Here is a 22,165-nt window from a genome sequence, read left to right as displayed (position 1 = left end):
TCTTTAAATCCCAAACCGGCCCAGGTTATGAACCTTTAGGACAGACAGTTTATGTTCATTCTAGTTAAGTTGAAAATTAAGATTGCAGAGAAGTCCCAAGTTTCATTCACCTTTAATTTCCTGCATGTGTTTGTCCCTTCAGAGGCAGAGTGCCACTGGGCAGACACAGAGTGGAACAAGCGTAGGAAGCTCTTTTGCAGCAAAGTGGAAGGATATGGCAGCATCTGCAGCTGCAAAGACCCAGCACCCATTGAATTCAACCCAGAACCTGTAAGACACAACCAGAAAATAGATATATTTAATTTATATAGAGTGCCTACAACAGTATGCAAAAGTATGTACAATACAATACAATACAACTTTATTTTTATAGCGTCTTTCACAACAGCTGGAGTTGTAACAAAACGCTTTCCATATGGTGACATATAAATTAGCAGGAAATTAGAACACAAACTAAAAAACATAAACACATATACCTGGAAAGGTGTGATTGGTAATTATATTTATCGTGTTTTTCCGGACTATAAGCCACTAATTTTTTCCTAGATTTTGAACCATGCGGCTAATACAACAGTGCCGCTTTTCTGTGCTCTATAGTTCATTAAATCCGCTAAAATAAATCTTTTCTCTTGGGTCTGTTCTGTTTTAATTAGCAAAGTTGTTGCCGTGTTAAAAGGCAGTGTTTTAACAATATGTTTATCTACATTTATGTGCATTCACAGTGCAAAATCGTTCTGTACATGAAGTAAAAAAATATTTTTTCATAGCCTGGTGCGGCTTGCATATCGGTTTTCCCCCCCAAACGATTGCTGCAACTTATATACAGGTGTGTCTTATAGTCCAGAAAATACACTAATACATTTCCAAGTCAAGTATTACAAATGGAAAAAAATCATATCATCACTGTTGACGGTTATTGCAGTTCTGTTTTAAATTTTTTTTAATATTTGTAAAAAAACTAGATAGATCTGTGTGTGTGTTGTTTTTTAGAGCGCTTGAAAGCACAGCTGCAGTGTTTGTGTGAGCGCACAGTATTATACCTGATCTTTGTGCATACTCGATTCTGATTGGCTGAGAAAATTACATCACTGTACGTTATAAGAATAGAAGACATTTTTTGTGTTCAGCACATTCAGAGTTAATTTCTACATGTTGCTGTGTTATCAGCTGATAATATACAGCTTTTGAACATCTCACGTATTTCCTGTCAAAAAAACATTACCTTGTTCCAGAAGGCAGCACCCTCTGCTGTTTATATTATTATATTTCATTATTATGATAGATTATATTATATGTAGATATTATACATACAAATGATTAATTTAGATTATACCAGCGACTTTATCATCCAAACTAAAGCTGCAAATATAGTATATAATCCGATATTTTGAAAAAATATTCATATATATTTTGCTTGGTTAAGACAGAGAAGACATACAAACAAATTTACACTTAATATACTGCCAACTGGTTTTCATTTTTCGATAATCACTATTTTCTACTTAAATTATACTGTGCATAGCAGCACACTATTTTCCTCTCTGGAAATGGTGTGAGAATCAAGACAAATCTCTTCCCGTGAATTTTGATCTATGAGACAAAGTGACGTCAGAAGTACAATAGCAATTTTGCGGCTAAAGCAACACCCTTGACTAAGCCTGGTTTATTAAAAAGTGATCAGTAGGAACGGGAACTGTCAGGTTGTCAGCATCAAAGTGTGCAGTCATGGCTAGCTGGTCTAGCAGCTAAACTCTGGCGACCGACACCGTTAAAGAAAAAACAAGTTCCATATTCTATTGTCACACTATCCTTTTATTTCTTACAGTTAGACAGATTGAACATGGCGCATTTCACAACAGATGGTGCTCTAACAAACTACTTTTACATACAGCATGACATAAAATAGCAATAATGCAACAACAATGACAGTAAAATCAGTAAATTAAAACACAAATTAATGGTATGTAGAATGACTGCAAACATGTCATCCAGAGAAGCCACCCTACAAACCTTAATGCGATCAGTTTTCCCATGAGGAGTGGACCAAAATAACCTTTTACTGGTGCAGAAATCTCATAGTTACAGACATTGTTTTTGGTTTTCTACTATTGTCTCGGGCTGTGGAACAAATTCAGCAGTGTCTACATAGAGACTAATCTTACTTACAGGCAGTATTTGGAAGTGCATTTTTTCCGTGGTCTGGAAATTAGGCTAAAATTAGCCCTCTGTGGTGCCTAACCCAGTTAGGTGAGAGGGTTGTAATCTAATCTAATGTAATGTGATGTGATTGACAGGTGCTCACCAAAATGTTAGCCTTGTGTTTAATCTTTGAACACTCTTTGCGGATTATTTAAAATTCATATCCTAGATGTTGTTATAGACAAATCAAACTCAGACAGTTACTTACCAGTACTTTCCTTTTTTTCCTTCTAGCTGCCCAATAATAGCGTCTTCAATGTGCCTGTAGCTGTCATTGCAGGAAACAGACCTAACTATCTCTATCGGTAAGAGCTCAGGTTTTAAAATGGGGAAGAAACTAGGTTCTTATAATTCAGAATGTCTAGTGAATATTTGAAAAAGTTCAATTTTATAATCAAATAGTTATAGTAAAAGGCAATAGCCTCATTCCTCCCTTTTTAAAGCAACTATTCGCCATCTGTTTTCAGGATGCTCAGGTCACTTCTTTCATCTCATGGTGTTAACCCACAGATGGTCACAGTCTTCATTGATGGATATTATGAGGTACTGTAATCTTTCTTTTGTTGTCGTTTTCCACTTCACTAGGAAAAAATATTCTCAAGTAATTGCAAACAGAAGATGCTTTCTGAAAGCTTTATTTTTAATTCAAAATTGGATTTAGGATTTTGTGAAAGAATATTTTTGTCATTTTTATCTGCAATAATTTCAGAGCAATCTTAAAATACTGTTTTGCATCAGATGTGTTTTTCATTATTTAATGACAAATTAACTTTGTGAGATGTTTTTGCCACAATACTTTCAGCATGTCAATTGAGATATACAGTGAATAGAAACTGGATATAAACATCCCTGTTCAAATGCATGGTATGAAAAAATTGAGTATGAGATGATTTGGAAAACCTTTCCACAATTAAGACCTACAGACAGGGGGCGCAGGTGCTCATGTGTACTGGAAACAAATTGCAGCCCAGATTCAAGGCTCTCACTGCACATTTACGTACTAAGCATATTGCAGCTTTGTAGCTCAGTCAGGCCAGCCTCAATTCAAAGTCAAGTCAGCCACCCCAAAAATTACTTCTGAAGGTTATTTAATATTGTTCTACATTTGTTGTTATTCAATGACAATAATTTTTTTTGTGCATGACTTAGGAGCCTATGGATGTGGTGGCGCTGTTTGGATTGAAGGGAGTTCAGCATACACCAATCAGCATCAAGAATGCTAGAGTGTCGCAGGTAACCACTCAACATTCATGCATTAGGTTGGATAGCAAGGCACTTTTCATTAAAATGAATAAATACCTGGGCGATAATAGTTTTAGAATTATCATACTGGTTATTTTTTTATTTCATTTTTACTTGTTTTTTAAATTCACTTACTGTATTTTCCAGACTATAAGTCGTTGTCTACTAACTACTGGTAACTGAGAATCCAGTTAGTAGAACCAGTCCAAAAACGCATAATGAGGTAGAAAAAAAAATAGTCGCACTGGAGTATAACACAAATGTTTTGCCAGTATTTTATTTGACAAAATACTAGATCAAAAACTGACAATTCATCTTGGAAGGCAAGTTATAACATTAATAAAAGAATAGAGAACAGGGCTGAATAGTTGTAAGATATACCGTATTTTTGCAACCGCACTTTAAAGTCTCTAATTTCCCCCAAAAACAAACGATGCAACTCAAGCCTGTCCCTTTGGGGCATTGCACTGTGCATGTTAGCACACCCTGCTGGCCAAAGTCTGAGCCATCTATGCTACAAATTGAGTGTGACAATTACATTATGTGAATATGTTTTTTCGATGATGGTGCAAAAGAAAGCTGGACAAAAGGGCAGCTGTCCACAATGTCGTAGTCTGTCTTATCATTCATGTTATTGCAAGCAGGAAACATCACGTTTAGACAACAGACTGCTCAAAAACACACCACTCACATTTCTCTAACCTGATAAGGCTGATAAAATCCCAGAATGCCGCAGTCTGATAATCTCTCAGAATGCCTCAGTGTGATAATCTCCCAGAATGCCTCAGTACTGTTTTTGTGTTATTTTTATTTCTTTTGGTGATAGGAATGGCATGAGAGATGCATGTTTTGTGTTAATTGTATTTCTTAGTTTCATTATTTGCTTGTATGGTGGTCAGAGATATTTATGGTTTTGATTTGAAACCATGACTCTGAGTGTGGTGACCAGTGACATCTCTCCCCTGACGTTGCCCTTTAGAATTGTTGCCGTGACATCCCTGACCGGTCTGAGCTGAAGTGCTGCTACTAACAGCCATTAGCATGCGCGAGCTAGCATGCGGACGCTAGAATGTGAGAGCTAGCATGCAAACATGCGCCTCGTAGTGCGGCACGGCCAGTCTATGTATTAAATACAGAAATAGCACCCTAGTGCGTCTTTTGGCCGTAAAAATACAGTACTTCCCTAACACAATGAAGGTTTTTCAGCTACATGAAAATTAAACATGAGTGGATAAGACATCCAGTGTTAATGTTAATGTTTGTGGGACACCGTTGTCCGTGCTCTGAGAGGCGGTTGTGTTGCATGTGGAAGCACCAAGAAGGTCCTCCTGCAAAATTCGTTATCTTCATCGCCTTGGCAACTACCTGAGCATGGAGATGTAACTGCACAGTTGACAAGCCTCTCCCATCAGCATGTTGTTCAAGCTCCCACTGGCGTACTAGTTCCTCTAGCCATGGTCATCTAGCTTTCAGGTTTATTTTTTTGTTTCCTTCATCACAACAAGAGTAGCCTCCGCTTTTCGCCAGTCCCTAACAAGTTTCTCAAAACTTTCTCTCTCAATAATTATTACGTTTTCAGATGCAGAATGTGATTCTCTTTTGGGGGGCATTTGTGTCGTTCTCAGTTATCCGAACATAAGTCTAGGCTGGCCTCCAGTGGCTGTCTGTGAAATATTTTTTTTCTCCTGTATAAGCCAAAGGACCAACCAACCTATGAAAAAAGTGTGACTCATAGTCCCGAAATTATGGTATTTTTTATTTGAGTTTTTTTATTAGATTTTTTTTTTTAAACCATTTGTTGTTGTTTAATTTTTATTAGTTGTTTTTTTTTTAGTTTCTAACACATGGAGTGCTGGTTGAGTGCAAGATTGAAAATGAAAAAAAAAATCACTTATTGTGTAATAAAGTAAACAACAATTCTCAAACGACTGTTTAACCTTCTTTCTTCTGGACTGATATAAGGAAGTGCCGAAATACATTTAAAATAAGCCCTGAAAGCTCACGTGTGACCCTAATTGACCAAGATGAAGATGGACATTTTTATATTTAGTTTTAGTTAGTTTTCTAATGCTACGTTCACACCAAATCCCTTTGAGCATTCCACTTCGCTCTCTGGCGTTTCACTGCAGAGGCGTTCCTGGATGCTGTCGCTCATTCGCACTCACGGGGAGGGGCCTCCCTTTGTGTCTATGACATCTTACGGCAAAAGTCCTCACATTCAGGTGAACAACTCTGTGGTAAAGCTAATGCAAACAATATTGCCGTCTTGGTAAAATTCAACAGCTGTAATAATAAATAATAATAATAAAAAATAAAAAAAAAAGAAGTAAAACATACTAGGCACGCCAAGCTCCTCGCTCACTTGTCTTCAAGCCTGGTCATGTTTTTTTTTTTTGTTCCTGTAGTGCATGATGCTGAGTGTGACGTAGTACGTCCCGGAGGTGATTGGCTGTCGAGACGTGATGCGTGAAGCAGTGTTGTTTTTGGCAGGCATTTTAGATTTAGTCTTAGTCTTCGTGTTTTGGATGAAAATTGTTATGAGTTTTTGTCAGATTTAGTCATTCCTATTTGTGGTAGTTATAGTCTAGTTTTAGTTGACGGAAACTAAAAAAAAGTTTACGTCTAGTTTTTGTATATTTAGATTACGAAAACTGGAAAAGGTATGAGTCCGTTTTAGTTAAAAATAGGCATACACCCAATAGCAAAGACTTTCTGATCGCCTACTAGGGATTATGCATTTCAAACAGATAAACTGGTAGCAGTGGAATCAATGCTCATTGCTCCAAAATAAGACGAGAACCAAAGCATTTTATTTGACAACTGTTGTGGCTTTATTTAAATTCAAGCAACATAAAATAAAAACGTTTTAACATTATAGACTTGTAGTAAACTTGTTCTATAGTAGAGTAGCACAAGTACAAACTCTATCAAACATGTCTTCTTTACTTGCAACAGCTTGCTATTATCAGAACCAAGTAGCCTAACGAGTGTCATTGTTGCCATGGTCTATCAATGGAAACCGTGTCAGTGTGTGAGCCGACACGAATGACCGCAGACATGTTCGTGTTTTGTTGTGGTTGCTGCATGTGCGCCCTGTGTGCTGTCTCGGTGGTGGGCGTGCCCAAACGAGGATAGGTTGCAGCAGCATTGCAATTTTTTGGACAACATATTGTAGGGAGGGGTGTCATAAAATTTGAACGTATGATGGACCACACACTAACCATTTCGTCCCGTCTCTTCTGATCAACGAACGTCATGTACGCATTGTCTTGTTTATGTCACAAAGAGCCACGTTTAGATCGTCATTGTCTCGTTATCGTCATGAAAAAAAAAGGGGCATCCACGAAATATTTTTGTCATCGTCCTCATTGACAAAAACAACACTGGCGTTAAGACAATAAAATGTCGAGTAAACGCGCTGAATGGGAAAATGGGCGAATGGACTAATGGACGAATTTTCAGTGCTCTACTCCGCGTCCCTCCGCTCCAAACTTATCATTGGCGAAACCCCAGAAGCAACCGCACCCGCCCGCGCAAGCTCCATTGACATCAATTCAATTGCACTGCCAGAAACGCTTGCAATGGATTTGGTGTGAACCTAACATAAGTTTAAGACATAGTTGCAATCAGTTTCCTTTATTTTATTTTCTTATTTTTTTTAAGCATTTTTTCATTTTGTCAATGAAAATGTTTTTTAAATTTTAGTTTTCATTTTTTTAACTATAATAACCTTGGTAAATATTTATCGGGTATAGGCACGGCATCTTCATTTTTTAATATAGACAAGTTAACGCAATATGCGTTACAAGATTAAAGCATAAAATTTAAAAAGAAAAATTACAGAAATAAAAGACATGTTACTGATATTATTAAAAGAACATACCGCGCAAGAGGGTTTAACAAAATAATAGTATTGTATTATAATAGTAGAACTTGTAAATTCTAACACTGTTCATTTATGCTGATAACTTCCAAGTTGTTCTAATAAAAAAATAAATAAAAGAAAGTAAACATCAAAAGTTATAAAAGTTCCATAGATGCGCATACTTTTAATCAGCCATTTTAAAAAGTTAAACTACGAAGACTTCAAATGTTAGCATTAGAATCCCAATTCCATAAAAGTTGAAATGTGTAAAATGTAAATTAAAAACTTTTGCAAGTCATGTTCAATCTCTATTTAATCAAATACAGTACAAAAACAAGATATTTAATGTTCAAACAGATAAACTTGATCGTTTTTAGCAAATAATTATTAACTTGGAATTTAATGGCTGCATCATGTTCCAAAAAAGCTGGGGCAGTAGGCAAAAAAGAAAGCTGAGGAATGCTCATTAAACATCCACAGGTGATTATTACTATTATTATTAGCTAATTTAGAGTCAGTAGGTGTCATAGACGCAAAGATAGGGCGAGTTTCAATTCTTTGTGTATAACTGTGTGATAACATAGTTGGACACTTTAAACAAAATGTTCCTCAATGCACAATTCCAAGCAATTTAAGGATTTCGTCATCTACGGTCCATGATATCATCAAAAGGTTGAAAACCAACATTGTATGCCTTCAAACCTTCAATCCATCAGGCGGCATTGCATCAAAAACCAACCTCAATGACAAGTCCACATTTCAAATTGTTTTTGGAAATTGTGGTGTCCTCCGGGCCAAACAGGAAAAGAACCATTCGGACTGTTATGGACGCAGATTTCAAAAGCCAGCATCTGTGATGTTATGGGGCTCTGTTGATGCCAGTGGCTAACTTACACATCTGGGAGGGCACCATTAATGCTGAAAGGTACAGCGAGGTTTTGGAGAAACATATGCTGCCATCCAAGAAATGACTTGTTCATGGACGTCGCTGCTTATTTCAGCAAAACAATACCAAACCAAATTCTGCACATGTTCAAACAGCCTGGCTTCATAGTAAAAGAGTGCTGGTACTAGACCCGCTTGCCTGCAGTCTAGACCTGTCTCCCATTGAAAATGTGTGGCGTATTATGACGCGTCAAATATGACAACAGAGACCACGGGCTGTTGAAAAAGCTGAAGCTGTACATCAAGCAAAAATGGAAAAGAATTCCACCTACAAAGCTTCAACAATGAGTGTCCTCATTTTCCAAACGTTTATTGAATGTTGTTCAAAGAAAAAGTGATGTAACACAATCTCAGATTCAAAAGGAGCAGTGTATTTTTTGTCCTGGACAGTGGACCAGCTCTAAACCCTCGGCATGGTACTTGAGGGTGCATGGGGGTTCGCTCCACCAGTCTACATGTGCTTTGTGGATTTGGAGAAGGCGTTCCTTTGAAAGCCCTTTTGAAGACTGCTCCAGGAGTATGGGGTATCAGACGCCCGGGAGCCCTGTACGACCGGTGTCTGAGTTCACACTGCCGACCATAAATAGATTTTTTTCAATTGAGTGTTGCACTGCGCCAAGGTTGCCCTTTGTCACAGATTCTGTTACTTACTTTTGTGGACAGAATTTCCTGGCGTAGCCGAAGTGTTGTATTACATCTCTGATTTTTGCAGGTGATGTGGTATTGTTGGCTTCTTGAAGCCATGATCTTCAATGCTCACTGGAGTGGTTTGCAGCCGATTGTGAAGTGGTTGGGATGAAAATAAACACCTCCAAATTTGAGACCATGGTCCTCAGTCGGAAAAGGGTGGAGTGCCCTCTCCAAGTTAAGGAGATGAGATGAGATCCTACACTAAATGGAGGAGTTCAAGTTTCTTGGGGTCTTCTTTATCAGTGAGGGGAGGATGGAGAGGGAGATCGACAGGCGGATGGGTGCAGCATCTGCAGTGATGTGGACTCTGTATCAGTCAGTTGTAGTAAAGTGGGTGCTGAGCTGGAAGGTGTAGCTCTCAATTTATGGGCTGATCTATGTACCTCCCCTCACCTGTGGTCACAAGCTCTTGGGGCTGTTGGTCCTAACCAAAAGGATAAGATTACCGATCACGCACGGTTGAAATGAGTTTCCTCTGCAGGATTTCCGGGCTTTCCCTTAGAGATGAGGCGAGAAGAAGCTCTGTCATCCGAGAGGGTCTCTGGGACAAGCCGCTGCTCCTCCGCATTGAGAGTAGCCAGCTGAGGTGGCTCGGGCATCTTGTTAGGATGCCACCTGGCGACGCCTCCCTGATGAGTGTTACGGGCATGTCTCACAGGGAGGAGGCCCCAACCACAACCCAGGACACGTTGGAGAGACTATGTCTCCCAGATGGATTGCTAATTCTTCGCGATCCCCAGGAGGAGCTGGAAGATGTGGCTGGGGACAGCAAAGTCTGGGCTTCCCTACTTACCCTGTTACCCCAGTGAGCCGACCTCGGATTCAATATAATGGAATAGAATTTGAAGTTGATAAGATGTCCGCTCTTTATCATTGCTTTTTACTGATGTCTTAAGTTTTTGCCATGGTATTGTTTCTGTCCCCGTATCAAAGTGAATTGTTGGTATTGTGACGACACTACTTTAAAATAAGTTATGCCATCAAATTCAATAAATGTGAAATTTTCCCATGACTGTGCCCACATTTTCCCCATTCTTTGAAAGATACTGGTGCTAAAAAAAAATAAAATAAAGATTACTGACAATTGCTTTGACAGTTTGCTTCAAGTGAATTGAAGTTCCCCTTCTTTGTCACAGCACTACAAGGCCAGTCTGACAGCAACATTCAACCTTCACCCGGTGAGTACTTTAATTATGCAGTACATGTATGTCCAACTAAATGTATCAGTCTCTCAAGTATCATATCATCAAACATTTCTAAGAACAATCAATTGGGCCATTCAACAACAAAATCTGTTACTCTAAAATAAATATTTCATAATCTTGATTTACAAAGTACTATTTTAATTTGTTTCACAAATTTTGTTTACTATGATGAGTCAGAGTTTTTTTAATGAAAAAAGTGTAATTTTATTCAACTTCATAATGATTTTTAACCTTATTTTCTCCAGGAGGCCAAAAATGCTATTGTGTTAGAGGAAGATTTGGACATCTCCATCGACTTTTTCAGGTGTGCTGGAGTCTAAATATGTTCCTCAAACAATCTTGACACATTTGTATTTGTAAGATTACTCTCAAGTAATTGATTCTTGAAAGAAGCAGCACCCTTACATCACCAAACGAGAACAATCTTGCTGTCTTTTAAACTTATTTGGTTTTATTTTAAGAGGTGTTTGTTTGCTGGAGAGAAATGTAAAACATTTAAATACAAAGTTGAAGTCAAAATACTTTTATAGCAATTTTCTCACAGAATATCTTTGTTGTGAATTTTACAATTATTGCCATTCTTACCCAATTGCAAATGTTATCTGACTTTTCTGTAATGTTCCAGGTCAATTGATTATATAATACACCACATTTAATCACCCCAACTAAATGTTTCCCTCAAGCGAGCATGGATACCCACTGAGCAGAACTGCATGTTTTTTTACACGCTGTAACTCTGTGAGCAAATGTTTTGGAAAACTAAAAATACTTGATGGGTGTTGTTACTAGTTTTCTGAGTCAGACCATCCATCTGTTAGATGATGATGACAGCCTGTATTGCATCTCAGCCTGGAATGATCAGGTAAATAAACTTCTTTGTTCTTCTTTTCAAGAAAGCATAGTACAGGTACAAACCCAATTCCAAAGAAGTCGGGACGTTCTATTAAACATAAATTAGCAACAGAATACAAATCATATTCAACCTACATTTACTTGAATAGACTATCAAGACATTTAATTTTCAAACTGATAAACTTGATTTTTTTTTTTTAGCAAATATTCATTAAATTAGAATTTGACATTCCAAAAAAGCTGGGTGGCAAAAAAGACTTAGATTGTTGAGGTATGTTCACCACTCATCTGTTTGGAACATTCCACATGTGAACAGACTAATTAGGAATTGGTAGCTGCCATGACTGAGTATAAGAGGAACTTCCCTGAATTACAAACAAAGATGTGGTGAGGTTCACCTATTTGTGAAACAACTTTGTGAAAAAATAGTCTTAACGGTTTAAGGACAATGTTCCTCAACATACAATTGCAAGTAATTTTGAGATTTCATCATCTACAGTCCACTATACAATTAAAAGGTTCAGAGAATCTAAAGAAATCACTGCACCTAAGTGGCAAGGCCGAAAACCAACATTGAATGCCGTGACCTTCGATCCGTCAGACAGCACTGCATCAAAAACTGACTTCAGTGTGTAAAGGAACAAAATACATTTGTAAGTCTTGTAAGCATGACTCGTAGGTATCAGTCACTTCATATTGCTTGGTGTTCTGCAGGGCTATGAACACACAGCGGAAGATCCTGCCTTACTTTACAGAGTGGAAAGTATGCCTGGCCTGGGCTGGGTCCTGAAAAAGAGCCTCTATAAGGATGAACTAGAGCCAAAATGGCCAACACCTGAGAAGGTGCAGGATTCTTCTTTTCTCTGCTGTCAACTGTACTTAAGTTACTATGGTACCTAAGTTTGCAATGGCGATTTACTTGTACACCGCTGTGTATATTGCCTCACCTTTGGTCTGCCTTACTCTAGTAATCATTATAACTGCATTTGTATACAATACAATACAATACAGCGCATTTCACAACAGCTGGAGCTGTAACAAAGCGCTTTCCCTCTGGTAAAATATAAAGTAGCAGGAAATTAGAACGCAAATTGAAACACATATGTGCATGCAGGCTGACTCTGATTTAAATCATTTAAAGTTTTTGTGAGTAAGCCTTTTTTTATGTTTGTTGAGAGGAATTATGTTCTTAAGAAAGGCCGTAAATGTGAATATTTATTCAACAATTATTTGTATTTTGTTGTGGTTCATCCCAAATAAAAGGCTGTTGAGTTGAGGCAAACCAATTTGATTGATCGTCTGAGGACAGCTTTTTCTTGAAAGAAAAATGTTTTAATCCAAGTGAACAAATATATTTGGTATTTCTAGTCAGTACAAACGATTTTACACTTCCTAACCCTCCCACTTCTTGCTTAACTACTGCTGCTGCAACTCTTGAGACTGACTTTATTAAACACCAAATATTATAATTATAGCATGTGTCAGACTTTGCGCTAGTCTCTATGGCTGACTAGGTGGGGAAAAAAGCAACAGACAAGAGATGATTATCTCTATCAGATTTCCAAATTGTGACGTGATAATAGAACAATGAATGGCAGAAATAAACTGCATGATAAATGGTTGTATAGTGCCTTCGCTATACCATCTGGTGCCCAAAGCACTTTACAAAGCCTCACATTAACACACACATTTTTGTCACATGCATTTTAATTTCTATCGCAAACATGGTCGAAATGTAAATGATAGCTCTGTTTTGGGCCTTGTTGTTGTTGAGATGCTGATATGGCTTGTGTGTCTCTATAGCTGTGGGACTGGGACATGTGGATGCGAATGCCGGAGCAGAGGAAGGGTAGAGAGTGTATCATACCTGACGTGTCTCGTTCCTACCACTTTGGCATCATCGGCCTCAACATGAATGGATATTTTCATGTAAGATGGAGAATCCCTTTAAAATATTAGTCAACTATTAATTTCATTCATTATGCACAGTACCGGTAATTGATCACCTTGTTTGGGCTTCATCTTTTTTTTTTTATAGGAAGTATATTTCAAGAAACACAAGTTCAACACAGTTCCTCACGTGCAGTTGAAGAATGTGGACAGGTGCATAGAGCCAAATGACTCAGGCTTTCATAGACTGGACATAGAATACTTGCAGTTCCTTAGTTTGATATAGAAGTGTGAACAAGTGTTTTTCTGCTTGTTGTCACAGCTTAAAGAAGGATGCTTATGAAGTGGAAATCCAAAACCTGCTTCGGTGAGCGAGATTTCAACGAGACACTGAGCACATTTATTTTGCTGCATAACTAGGAGAGGTTTGGATTGATACACATTAAGATACCTTTGTCAGATTTGTTATTTAACAGTTTGTGATTCCAGGGAGGCCCAAGTGCTGGACCACACCAAGAACCTGTGTGAGGATACGATGCTGCCAGACTCTGAGGGAAAAGTCTATGTCATGTTCATTAAGATGGAGTCAGAGACGGACACCTCAACCTGGACTGAGCTTGCTAAGGTAGACACATAGGGAGATTCCTGCTGCAAGAGATTTTATTTTGCTCCCTGCAATTTTTTTCCCTTGGATGCGGGTTTTCTTTTGTCAAATAAGATTTGGCAAATAGGATTTGGTTTCTGATTTACTATCCTAGATATAATACAGCAGAAACAATGATTTAAGAGCAAATACTGGTGATCCATTTAGTATAGACCGCCCCGCTGTTCAACTTGGTTTCACATGTGGACTCCTTGCTTGCTAACATTTAAAGATCTATCTTGCTTTGGCCCGACGCTTGCTGTCAGTTCCTTTCAAGCTTCATTTCCCACCTTAGATATCTCCTCACCGCTGGCAGTTACTAAACAACCCCAAGAGTAACAATAGCTGTATTGCCCAAAACAAGAATACCGACACCACTTTGAAAAATGACTTGTATATCTTGAACTGTTTTGCATTTTTCTGCTTTACAACCACAAACTTTACAGTTTTTTATTGCGGTTTTATGCAATCAACCAACACAAAGTAGCATATAATTGTAATATTAAACAGAAATTATACATAAATGTGAATATTGTAAACAAATCAAAATCTGAAAAATGTGCTATGCATTTGTATTAAGCCCCCTTGCGCCAATACTTACTAGTGGGTTGGGCAATTAATTGAAATGCAAGGCTCAAAATCATTTTCATCTTTGCGGAGCAGTTATGTGAATCAATTACTTCATTTGAGAAACAACTTTCTAATTTTGTGGAGCAATTTTTGTTTTGTAGGTTAATCCCAGGGATTTGAAGCAAGGGTTTTACCAAACAATAAATGTAAAACAATATGACAAATACAATACAACTTCATACAGCGCATTTCACAACAGCTGGAGCTGTAACAAAGCGCTTTCCAAATGAACAATTGGTTTTCTGTTTTAGAAAATCAACTGTTTTTCATTGTGTATGGATGCAAACAGTATGAAGGGAGGGCCACTCTATTCCATGTGACTGTGTGTAACTCAAAACGGTCTTAACTGATTCTAACAAGATGGTGGTGTCATAGTTAAGAAGAAGAGTTAAGAGGAAATCTCACAGCGACGCAACGGCCAACCTCTGGTCACCTATCTAATCATATGCGCCAAAGAGGCTTAATCCAACAACCAAGTAAACACAGTAACACTTGAGCTTTTGAAAAAAAAAAATCAAAATAAATACATCCCCCTTGTTGAACAGGCTTAAAGGTCAGTTCATCCCACACCCTGTTTGTGTATGCAAAAATCTTATATGTGCTTTTGATCCCCTACAAAGCAATTTGCCTCTAATAGCATCTGGTCTGCAGACCTGAGGCACCGGGCAGGTGCGTAAGGGTGGAGGAGCTCAGAGAGGTAAGGTAGAATGAGACCATTTAAAGATTTGAATACAAATAATTGAATCTTAAAAAGAACTCTAAAATGTACAGCGAGCCAGTGAAGGGACGCCAGAGTAGGAGTTATGTGCTCTCTCATTCGAGTACCTGTCAAGAGGCAAGCAGCAGCCTTTTGGATCAACAGGAGATGCACTGTGGCCAAATCCTGGTCGGTTGGTACATCGTTGTTGCGGCGGATTTTGCATGCGAAACAATCAAGCTCGCTGGGGAGACGGTCTCTTTGTTTGTTGACATGTGAGGTGGCAGCAAACTAACGTCATATGACTCACATTAGTTGCCATGATTACTTCTTCTTCGTCTTCTCTTGATTCTTTTTTCATTTCTTCTACTTCCTTTTGGGGGTTGGCAAATACTTAGGGTGCATTACCACCATCTTTTAAATTGGATTTATTATTTACAGCACCTAAAGGTGGAATAACTCGCCAGGATTCTCCCTTTGGCCACAGCATGACGCAAGAATCTAGTTATGATACTGAACAAATTTCTGTTGTAAAGAACGGAAGTTTTGAATCCAACCAGAATTTGTTTGCTGCTGTCCAAACGATTAAGGCATAGGGATTTTGGGTGCGATCTCTTTCGCTCTCTGTCTTTTTATGTTTTTTTTCTTGTTTATGATGCGACTATTACTCCAGACCAACTTGTAGTTTGAAAAATTCTGTAATAACAACTGTCTCCAATTAACCTACCATGCATGTTTTTGGAATGCGGGAACTAGAATACCTTAGGCCAGGGGTGTCAAACTCATTTTTGTGGACGGGCCACATTGTAGTTGTGGTTTCCCTCAGAGGGCCGGTATGACTGTGAACCCATATATATTGATTGGAAAGCCAGTTTTGAAATCAGAAGCTAGTAAGTAATTCAACAATTTTTCAATTTATTTTAAATGGGGAGGATTGGTAACAAATAAATGGCAATATCCATTTCTCAGTGTTGTTAAAAGTGAAGAAAATATGCTAGAAACATGAAACTGATGCAGATGATTTGCCCTTTGCGGGCCACATAAAATGAGGTTGCGGGCCAGATCTGGCCCCCGGGCCTTGAGTTTGACACCTGTGCCTTAGGCAATGGGAGAACATGCAAACACCTCAAAGGAAGGCCTTTTCTGAGTCAACGCCAAAACTATGAAGCATCATGCCATGATCCCACGCTATTCCGGCAATTCTATTACAGTAAAACAAACTCTTTGTTGATTGGCTCATCATGGTCATGTGGTCACAATCTACAATGTTTGAGACAGCTGACTGTGGGAGAAGAAAATGCTGCATGATGGCACATATTTTGTACCTTATTTAACTCATTTACTGCCATTGACGGCTAAACACGTCAAAGATCCTTTTTTTTTTTTTTTTTTTTTTTTTTTACTCGGCTGGTAGTGAATGAGTTAATAGCAATTACCCATATGACCGTATGAGACCTCGACTCGGTCCAGACATGGACCGTGGTCCGTCATTTAAAGATTGTCGTTATAAGTGTTTGACACTGCCCTCTATAATTATTGGCACTCTGGTTAAGAGGTGTTGTTTAGCTTCTCATAAATGTATTTTTAGGAATAATTTGGAACTAAAAACAAAGCAGAAACTCAAACTTTTAATTCAAGTGCGTTTATTTGTCATGTGTGCCACAATTATTACCACCCCTGATGTGAATACAGAAAGTGGGATCTTTGATCATTCCTCTTTGTACAATCTCTCTAAATCAATGGTTCTCAACATTTTTTCAGTGATGTACCCCATGTGAAATATTTTTTCAGCCAAGTACCCCTTAACCAGCGCAAAGCATTTTTGGGTTTAAAAAACGAAAAAAAAACGGACTTAGAACATGCCATCAGTGTCTGATTTATTATACTTTAAACCTTATCTAACTCCATTTGTATTGGTCCACAAAAAATAATCAACATAAAGTGTCTTCTTTTGGATCATACAAGAGATCTTTAATTTATGGGAATAAATCCAAATAAAACATAATCTCCATCATACAACCGGAATTTTGACGACTGGTTTGGTCTTCTTTTGCACTTATGCCTGAGTTTTTTTTAGAAGGCTTACGCTGCAAACATGACTCCATTATTTGCGTCTTCAAGTGATTGACAGGGAACGACAGATGGCATGGGACAAATTGGGTCAACCATTCTAGTACGGGTGAGAATCTGGGTTTTTAAAATTTTGAAGTTGAATAAACTACTGAATTGAAAATTAGTTTTTGGAACTCTATCTTCTTCCTGAAACATTCAATTAATTCAATAATTATTTTTAAAGGATTTTTGTTTGTTTATTTTATTTACAAACACGCTGGAGTTCCTTCGAGTACCCCCCAGGTACTCGAACCCCCATTTGAGAACCACTGCTCTAAATCAACCAGCAACTTGGGTCCTCTCCCTCCCCGCACTCTCCTCTTTAGCTCACTCCATAGGTTTGCAATGGGGTTGTGGTTTGGGGACTGAGATGGCCCTGCAAAGAGCTTTATTCTGTCTGGTGAACCGTTTCTACAATTTTCTGTGTAAGATTATGCTCTCCAATACAAATGTGATTTATTTTAAGGCTTTTAACACATCTTAACCAGGGATGGCAATAATTATGGAGGGCACTATATATGTGATACTCACCTTAAAGTTTGTAAATACCAGTGTGGATGTGTATTTGACTATCCTAAAAACCCACTTGTGTCTCCCTCATTTCTCTACCAAGTGCCTCCATGTTTGGGATCTGGATGTTCGTGGAAGTCACAGAGGCCTGTGGAGACTCTTTAGAAAGAGGAATCACATCCTAGTGGTGGCCGTGCCAATTTCCCCATACTCGTAAGTTAACACCTAGTCTTGAGATGAATTACATTCTTGACATTATTTTTACCAGGGTGAAATTATACATAATGTACAGCATCAATGATTTTCAAAGAACTTGGTGCACAAGTATAAATTTATTTAGGACCTTTCTCTTATCCATTCAGGGTTTCCACTCAACTACCATATTTTCCGGACTATAAACCACTACTTTTTTGCTAGATTTTGAACCATGCGGCGAATACAACTATTTTTTTTCTCTTGGGTCTGTTCCGTTTTAATTAGCAAAGTTGTAGCTGTCTTAAGAATCTGTTTATGGACCTTATGTGCATTCACAGTACAAAATTGTTCTGTACATGCAGTAAACAACAATTATTTTTCAAAATAGAAAACTGCGGCTTATAGTCCAGTGCGGCTTGTGTATCGTTTTGGTATTTTTTGGGGGGGGTATGGTAGACACATTTTGTTGCCATCAACACATTTCTGGTATAATTCTGTCTGGATCATTCAACGCTTGGAAATTTGGGCTGGCCACATTTTGGGCCATATTCTGTCATTTGTGCTTCAGTTCTTTTTATATGCACCTGGCTTGCACACCTGTTCAGACTTTTGACACAACCACCGTGGGTAACCTGGAAATGTATGTGCAACAACCAAGGAGACATGACTCAATGAAATCTGTGCTGGAGCATGAAGTTTTCCTGAGACTTTTGATGTCAAAAATCCATCTAAAAAATATAGCACACTTTAAACCACAAAAACGCCTTCCATCACAGATTTGTCGTTGCCAGTGGGATGTGCTCTAAAACACTAGTTTGGAGAGTAGGGCTGCAACGATGATATCGCAATATCGATATTATTGAGATATTTAACATGTTCCTGAAGAACTGACGTTTTTATTAGCAAAGGAAAAGGAAAGCTTTTCATGGCGCAAAATAAGCTCTGAGGTCCCTGTTGTTTTTTTTGAAGAAATTATTATTATTTGGGCCAGAGGAGTGACCGCTGCCAAATATACATTTGAAAGAACTCCTCCAAAAGATTTTGTCAGTTTGTCTTGAAACAGTTGGTGCTTCAAAGGTTTGGTTTATTTCGATGATACGGCATCCTCCGGTGTTTAAAGATAGCAATGGTGTCACTTTCAACACAGCCAAAACAAAATACAGTGCATGAGGACCTAAAATGACATTAAATATAATTTTTGGATACCACATATAAAAGTGCAATTGTGTTTTGTATATTACTACTATATAACTATTTTAAACTAATATTTAACCAAGATCCCCCGGTTCCATGTTTTACATCAGTCCACAAAAAATGGGAGGCATATGCGCCCAAGACCTACAAAAATGTATCATGGAGCCATACATATCCGAACCTAACAGGATATATTATTTGATGTGCTTTTCTTACAGGGTTAACCAGATGCAGTTTTTTCAAGAGTGTTTAGGCTTTCATGATGTTGAAAACCAAAGTTTGTGATGTTTCTTGGAACGCTGTTGCAACAGATGATGTGGTACTGTTGACTTGTTCAAGCTGTGATCTTCACATCTCACTGGAGCAGTTCACAGCCAAGTGTGATGCAGTTGGGATGAAAATCAGCACCTCCAAATCTGAGACCATGGACCTCAGTCCAAAAACGGTGGCGTGTCCTCTCCCCAAATGGAGGCATTCAAGTGTCTTGAAGTCTTGTTCACGAGTGAGGACAGGTTGGCGCTTGAGATCGACAAGGGGGATCAGTGCAGCGTCTGCACTGATGCGGACTCTGTATCGGTTCATCATGTTGAAGAGGGAGCTAAGCCGGAAGGCAAAGCTCTTAATATACCAGTCGGTCTACGCTCCTACCCACACCTATGCTCATGAGCTGTGGGTCGTGCCCGAAAGAATAAGATCCCGGATACAAGCGGCTGAAATTAGCTTCGCAGGGTTAGAGATAAGGTGAGAAGCTCGATCACCCGGGAGGGGCTCACACTGGAGCTCTGCGTTGAGGGGAGCCATATGAGGTGGTTCAGGCATTTGGCTGGTGAGGTGTTCCAGACATGTTCCACTGGGGAGGAGGCCCAGGACACGGTGGAGAGACGATGTCTCCCGGCTGGCCTGGGAACACTCGGGACAATGTGGCTGGGGAGAAGGAATTCTGGGCTTCTCTTCTTAAGCTGCTGCCACTGCGACCTGAACTCGGATAAGCAGAAGAGAATGACTGAATAACCACCAATTTATTTCTTATATTTTATTTTGCATGTTTTTTATCTTTACATCAGTGCAACACAGTGCTAGTTTACTTTGTTTTAAACATTAACAAAAAAATTGGGGTGATTTTTGCGAGGGTGTAGCAGATTAATGGCATTTCATTTCAATGGTGAAAAATTCATTTGATACTTGTGTAGATTGAGTTATGAGCTTGGTCAAAAAGAAATTAAACTCGTAGGTCTTTACCCACAATACGGCTATCAAATCGCTGAACAGATTAAATGTATAAATAACTCTTCTTTCTTATTCTTTGTTTTTTATGTAACCAGTGTGAAGAAACCTGCCAATGTCAAACCTATCCACTTAGAGCCTCCCACCAAAGAAGAGGGTGCACCAGCAGAACAGCTATAACATCCCCAACTCTCTCTCTCTCTCTCTCTCTCTCTCTCTCTCTCTCTCTCTCTCTTCTCTATCTCTCTCTCTCTCTCTCTCTATTTGATAAACCATCTTCCTCCACTCTATTGCTAAATTTTGTGTAGAACATATCTCCTTAGCAGTTGCCAATTTATAGCGATCATGTTTTTATGCCTTTTTTCCCCCTGCTTTTGAATTTAATATTAATACTGTACAGTATTGAAAGTATGTCAAAGGGTTGCATAATATATGAAAAAAATATAGAGATATCATTATAATAGTCTACGCAATATGCATATTGGAAACTTGCAATATTTTTTTAATGGAATCTTATGCTTTCATCTGAATCGCCGCCTGACAGTTGAACATTATGTAGGAGAATAGCAATTAATTAGCTAAGAACACATTGAGCTTGCTAATTTTGTCATATGAAAAAAAAGTATTTCTTTCATTGCCCTGTGATTGGCTGGCAACCAGTTCAGGGAGTACCCCGCCTACTGCCCGGTGACAGCTGGGGTAGGCTCCAGCGCCCCCGCCACCCTAGTGAAGAGAAGCTGTGCAGATAATGGATGGATGGATATTTCTTTCATTAGATAAGAATGGCATTTTTTTAGGTACATGTTAAATCTCTCAATGATCTAAATCGCTAGCGTCCTCATTCATGTCACATCTCGCATGTTTTTCCAATATTGTGCAGCTTTGGTATATAAATATTTATAAATGTAGTGTGTCTAATTTAAAATGAACAGTTGAGCAGCTAATCAATACAATACAATACAATTTTATTTATATAGCGCATTTCAATCAAGCTGATTGGATGCTAGGTAGTTGGTAATTCTTGGATGGAATATTACTCCCAAAGCAGTTCTGCATTGCAAATATGCTGGTGTTAATTCAACACCATAAGGTATTAATTTTAACACCAGCAAAATATATTTATGCTAACACATTACAGTAACATTTACTGACATGTTAAATGTTCAACCTCCGATAAAATCTAATCCAAAATACCTGGATCGGTATCTGATTTTTTATTTTTATTTATTTATTTATTTTTTTATTTTTTTAAGAACCAATCCAATCCATCCATAAGCCCGAGCCATATCATGAACTTAACGTAGCGTGACCCGCCATACCACCGACAAGCTGTCGTCATGGTTGCCATGTGTCTGTGTTTTCGTGAAAATGCTGTTTTTAGATGTCAATGTCAAGCAAATTACATCCATGTTTTATTAACAAAACCTTCGAGTGACGAAAGGAATCGGATCGGAAGCGGATCCTCAAGGCTGCAGTATCGTTTATCAAAGGTTATCAAAAAGTATACTGTTCTGTAATAATGCTGACGGTATATAATCTTAATTATTCACAAATTGATGTTTAATTTGCGTTAATGTTTAAACAGCATGACCGAGAAAACGTGGAAACCAAGTTGTGAGGCAACATCAAATTTTCATCAAATACGTCATGTGAGTTTTGTCTACCTTGGGAAAGTTTGATTTTGTCTTGCGCGGAGGAAACTGATTCTGAAGAAAATTATCTAGACTCTAACCAGTAAGCTTCAATCATTACTTGAGGGCGTAGCTTTCAAATGAGCACCAAACTGGGTCAAATACAGGTATTTATAATTCCACATGTGCCACTAAAAATAAACCAACGCGCAGTTTCGCGTTACCAAAATACGAAGCAGGTCATGATCACCTTAGTGAGTGGGACCGAGCTGAATGGAAGACCATCCTTGTTAAAGCAAATAGAGTTAGATGGTTGTTAATGTGACAAAGTACACATCCAGACTTGGATATTTCTTTATTTAATTCATACAAGAAGGATTTAACCTGACGTGTGTATGAGCGCCTTCTGTGTGCAGTTTGGCAGACAGACACGGTGCAACA

At 38.4% G+C, this 22,165-nt stretch overlaps 1 protein-coding gene across 1 annotated transcript in view; it reads left to right on the top strand.

The window, feature by feature from the left end:
* Positions 1–22,165, top strand: part of pomgnt1 (protein O-linked mannose N-acetylglucosaminyltransferase 1 (beta 1,2-)) — a 37,063-nt gene that overhangs the window by 13,028 nt on the left and 1,870 nt on the right. The window contains exons 9-22 of the mRNA XM_088313175.1: positions 143–270; positions 2,434–2,504; positions 2,667–2,742; positions 3,349–3,432; positions 10,078–10,119; positions 10,392–10,450; positions 10,936–11,008; positions 11,713–11,841; positions 12,802–12,927; positions 13,037–13,101; positions 13,211–13,255; positions 13,378–13,513; positions 17,584–17,693; positions 20,192–22,165. The exon at positions 20,192–22,165 is cut by the window's right edge and continues 1,870 nt beyond it. Of these exons, the coding sequence (XP_088169301.1) occupies positions 143–270; positions 2,434–2,504; positions 2,667–2,742; positions 3,349–3,432; positions 10,078–10,119; positions 10,392–10,450; positions 10,936–11,008; positions 11,713–11,841; positions 12,802–12,927; positions 13,037–13,101; positions 13,211–13,255; positions 13,378–13,513; positions 17,584–17,693; positions 20,192–20,273 (1,226 nt within the window). The 3' untranslated portion in view covers positions 20,274–22,165. The remainder of the gene's footprint in view (positions 1–142; positions 271–2,433; positions 2,505–2,666; positions 2,743–3,348; positions 3,433–10,077; positions 10,120–10,391; positions 10,451–10,935; positions 11,009–11,712; positions 11,842–12,801; positions 12,928–13,036; positions 13,102–13,210; positions 13,256–13,377; positions 13,514–17,583; positions 17,694–20,191) is intronic.

Source organism: Idiotropiscis lumnitzeri, chromosome 13, assembly GCF_059441095.1.
Source record: "Idiotropiscis lumnitzeri isolate Australia: NSW breed Sydney's pygmy pipehorse chromosome 13, RoL_Ilum_1.0, whole genome shotgun sequence".
Taxonomy (NCBI): Eukaryota; Metazoa; Chordata; class Actinopteri; order Syngnathiformes; family Syngnathidae; genus Idiotropiscis; species Idiotropiscis lumnitzeri.
Note: the sequence above shows the minus strand (reverse complement) of the source record. Positions and strands in the feature narration are given on the sequence as shown.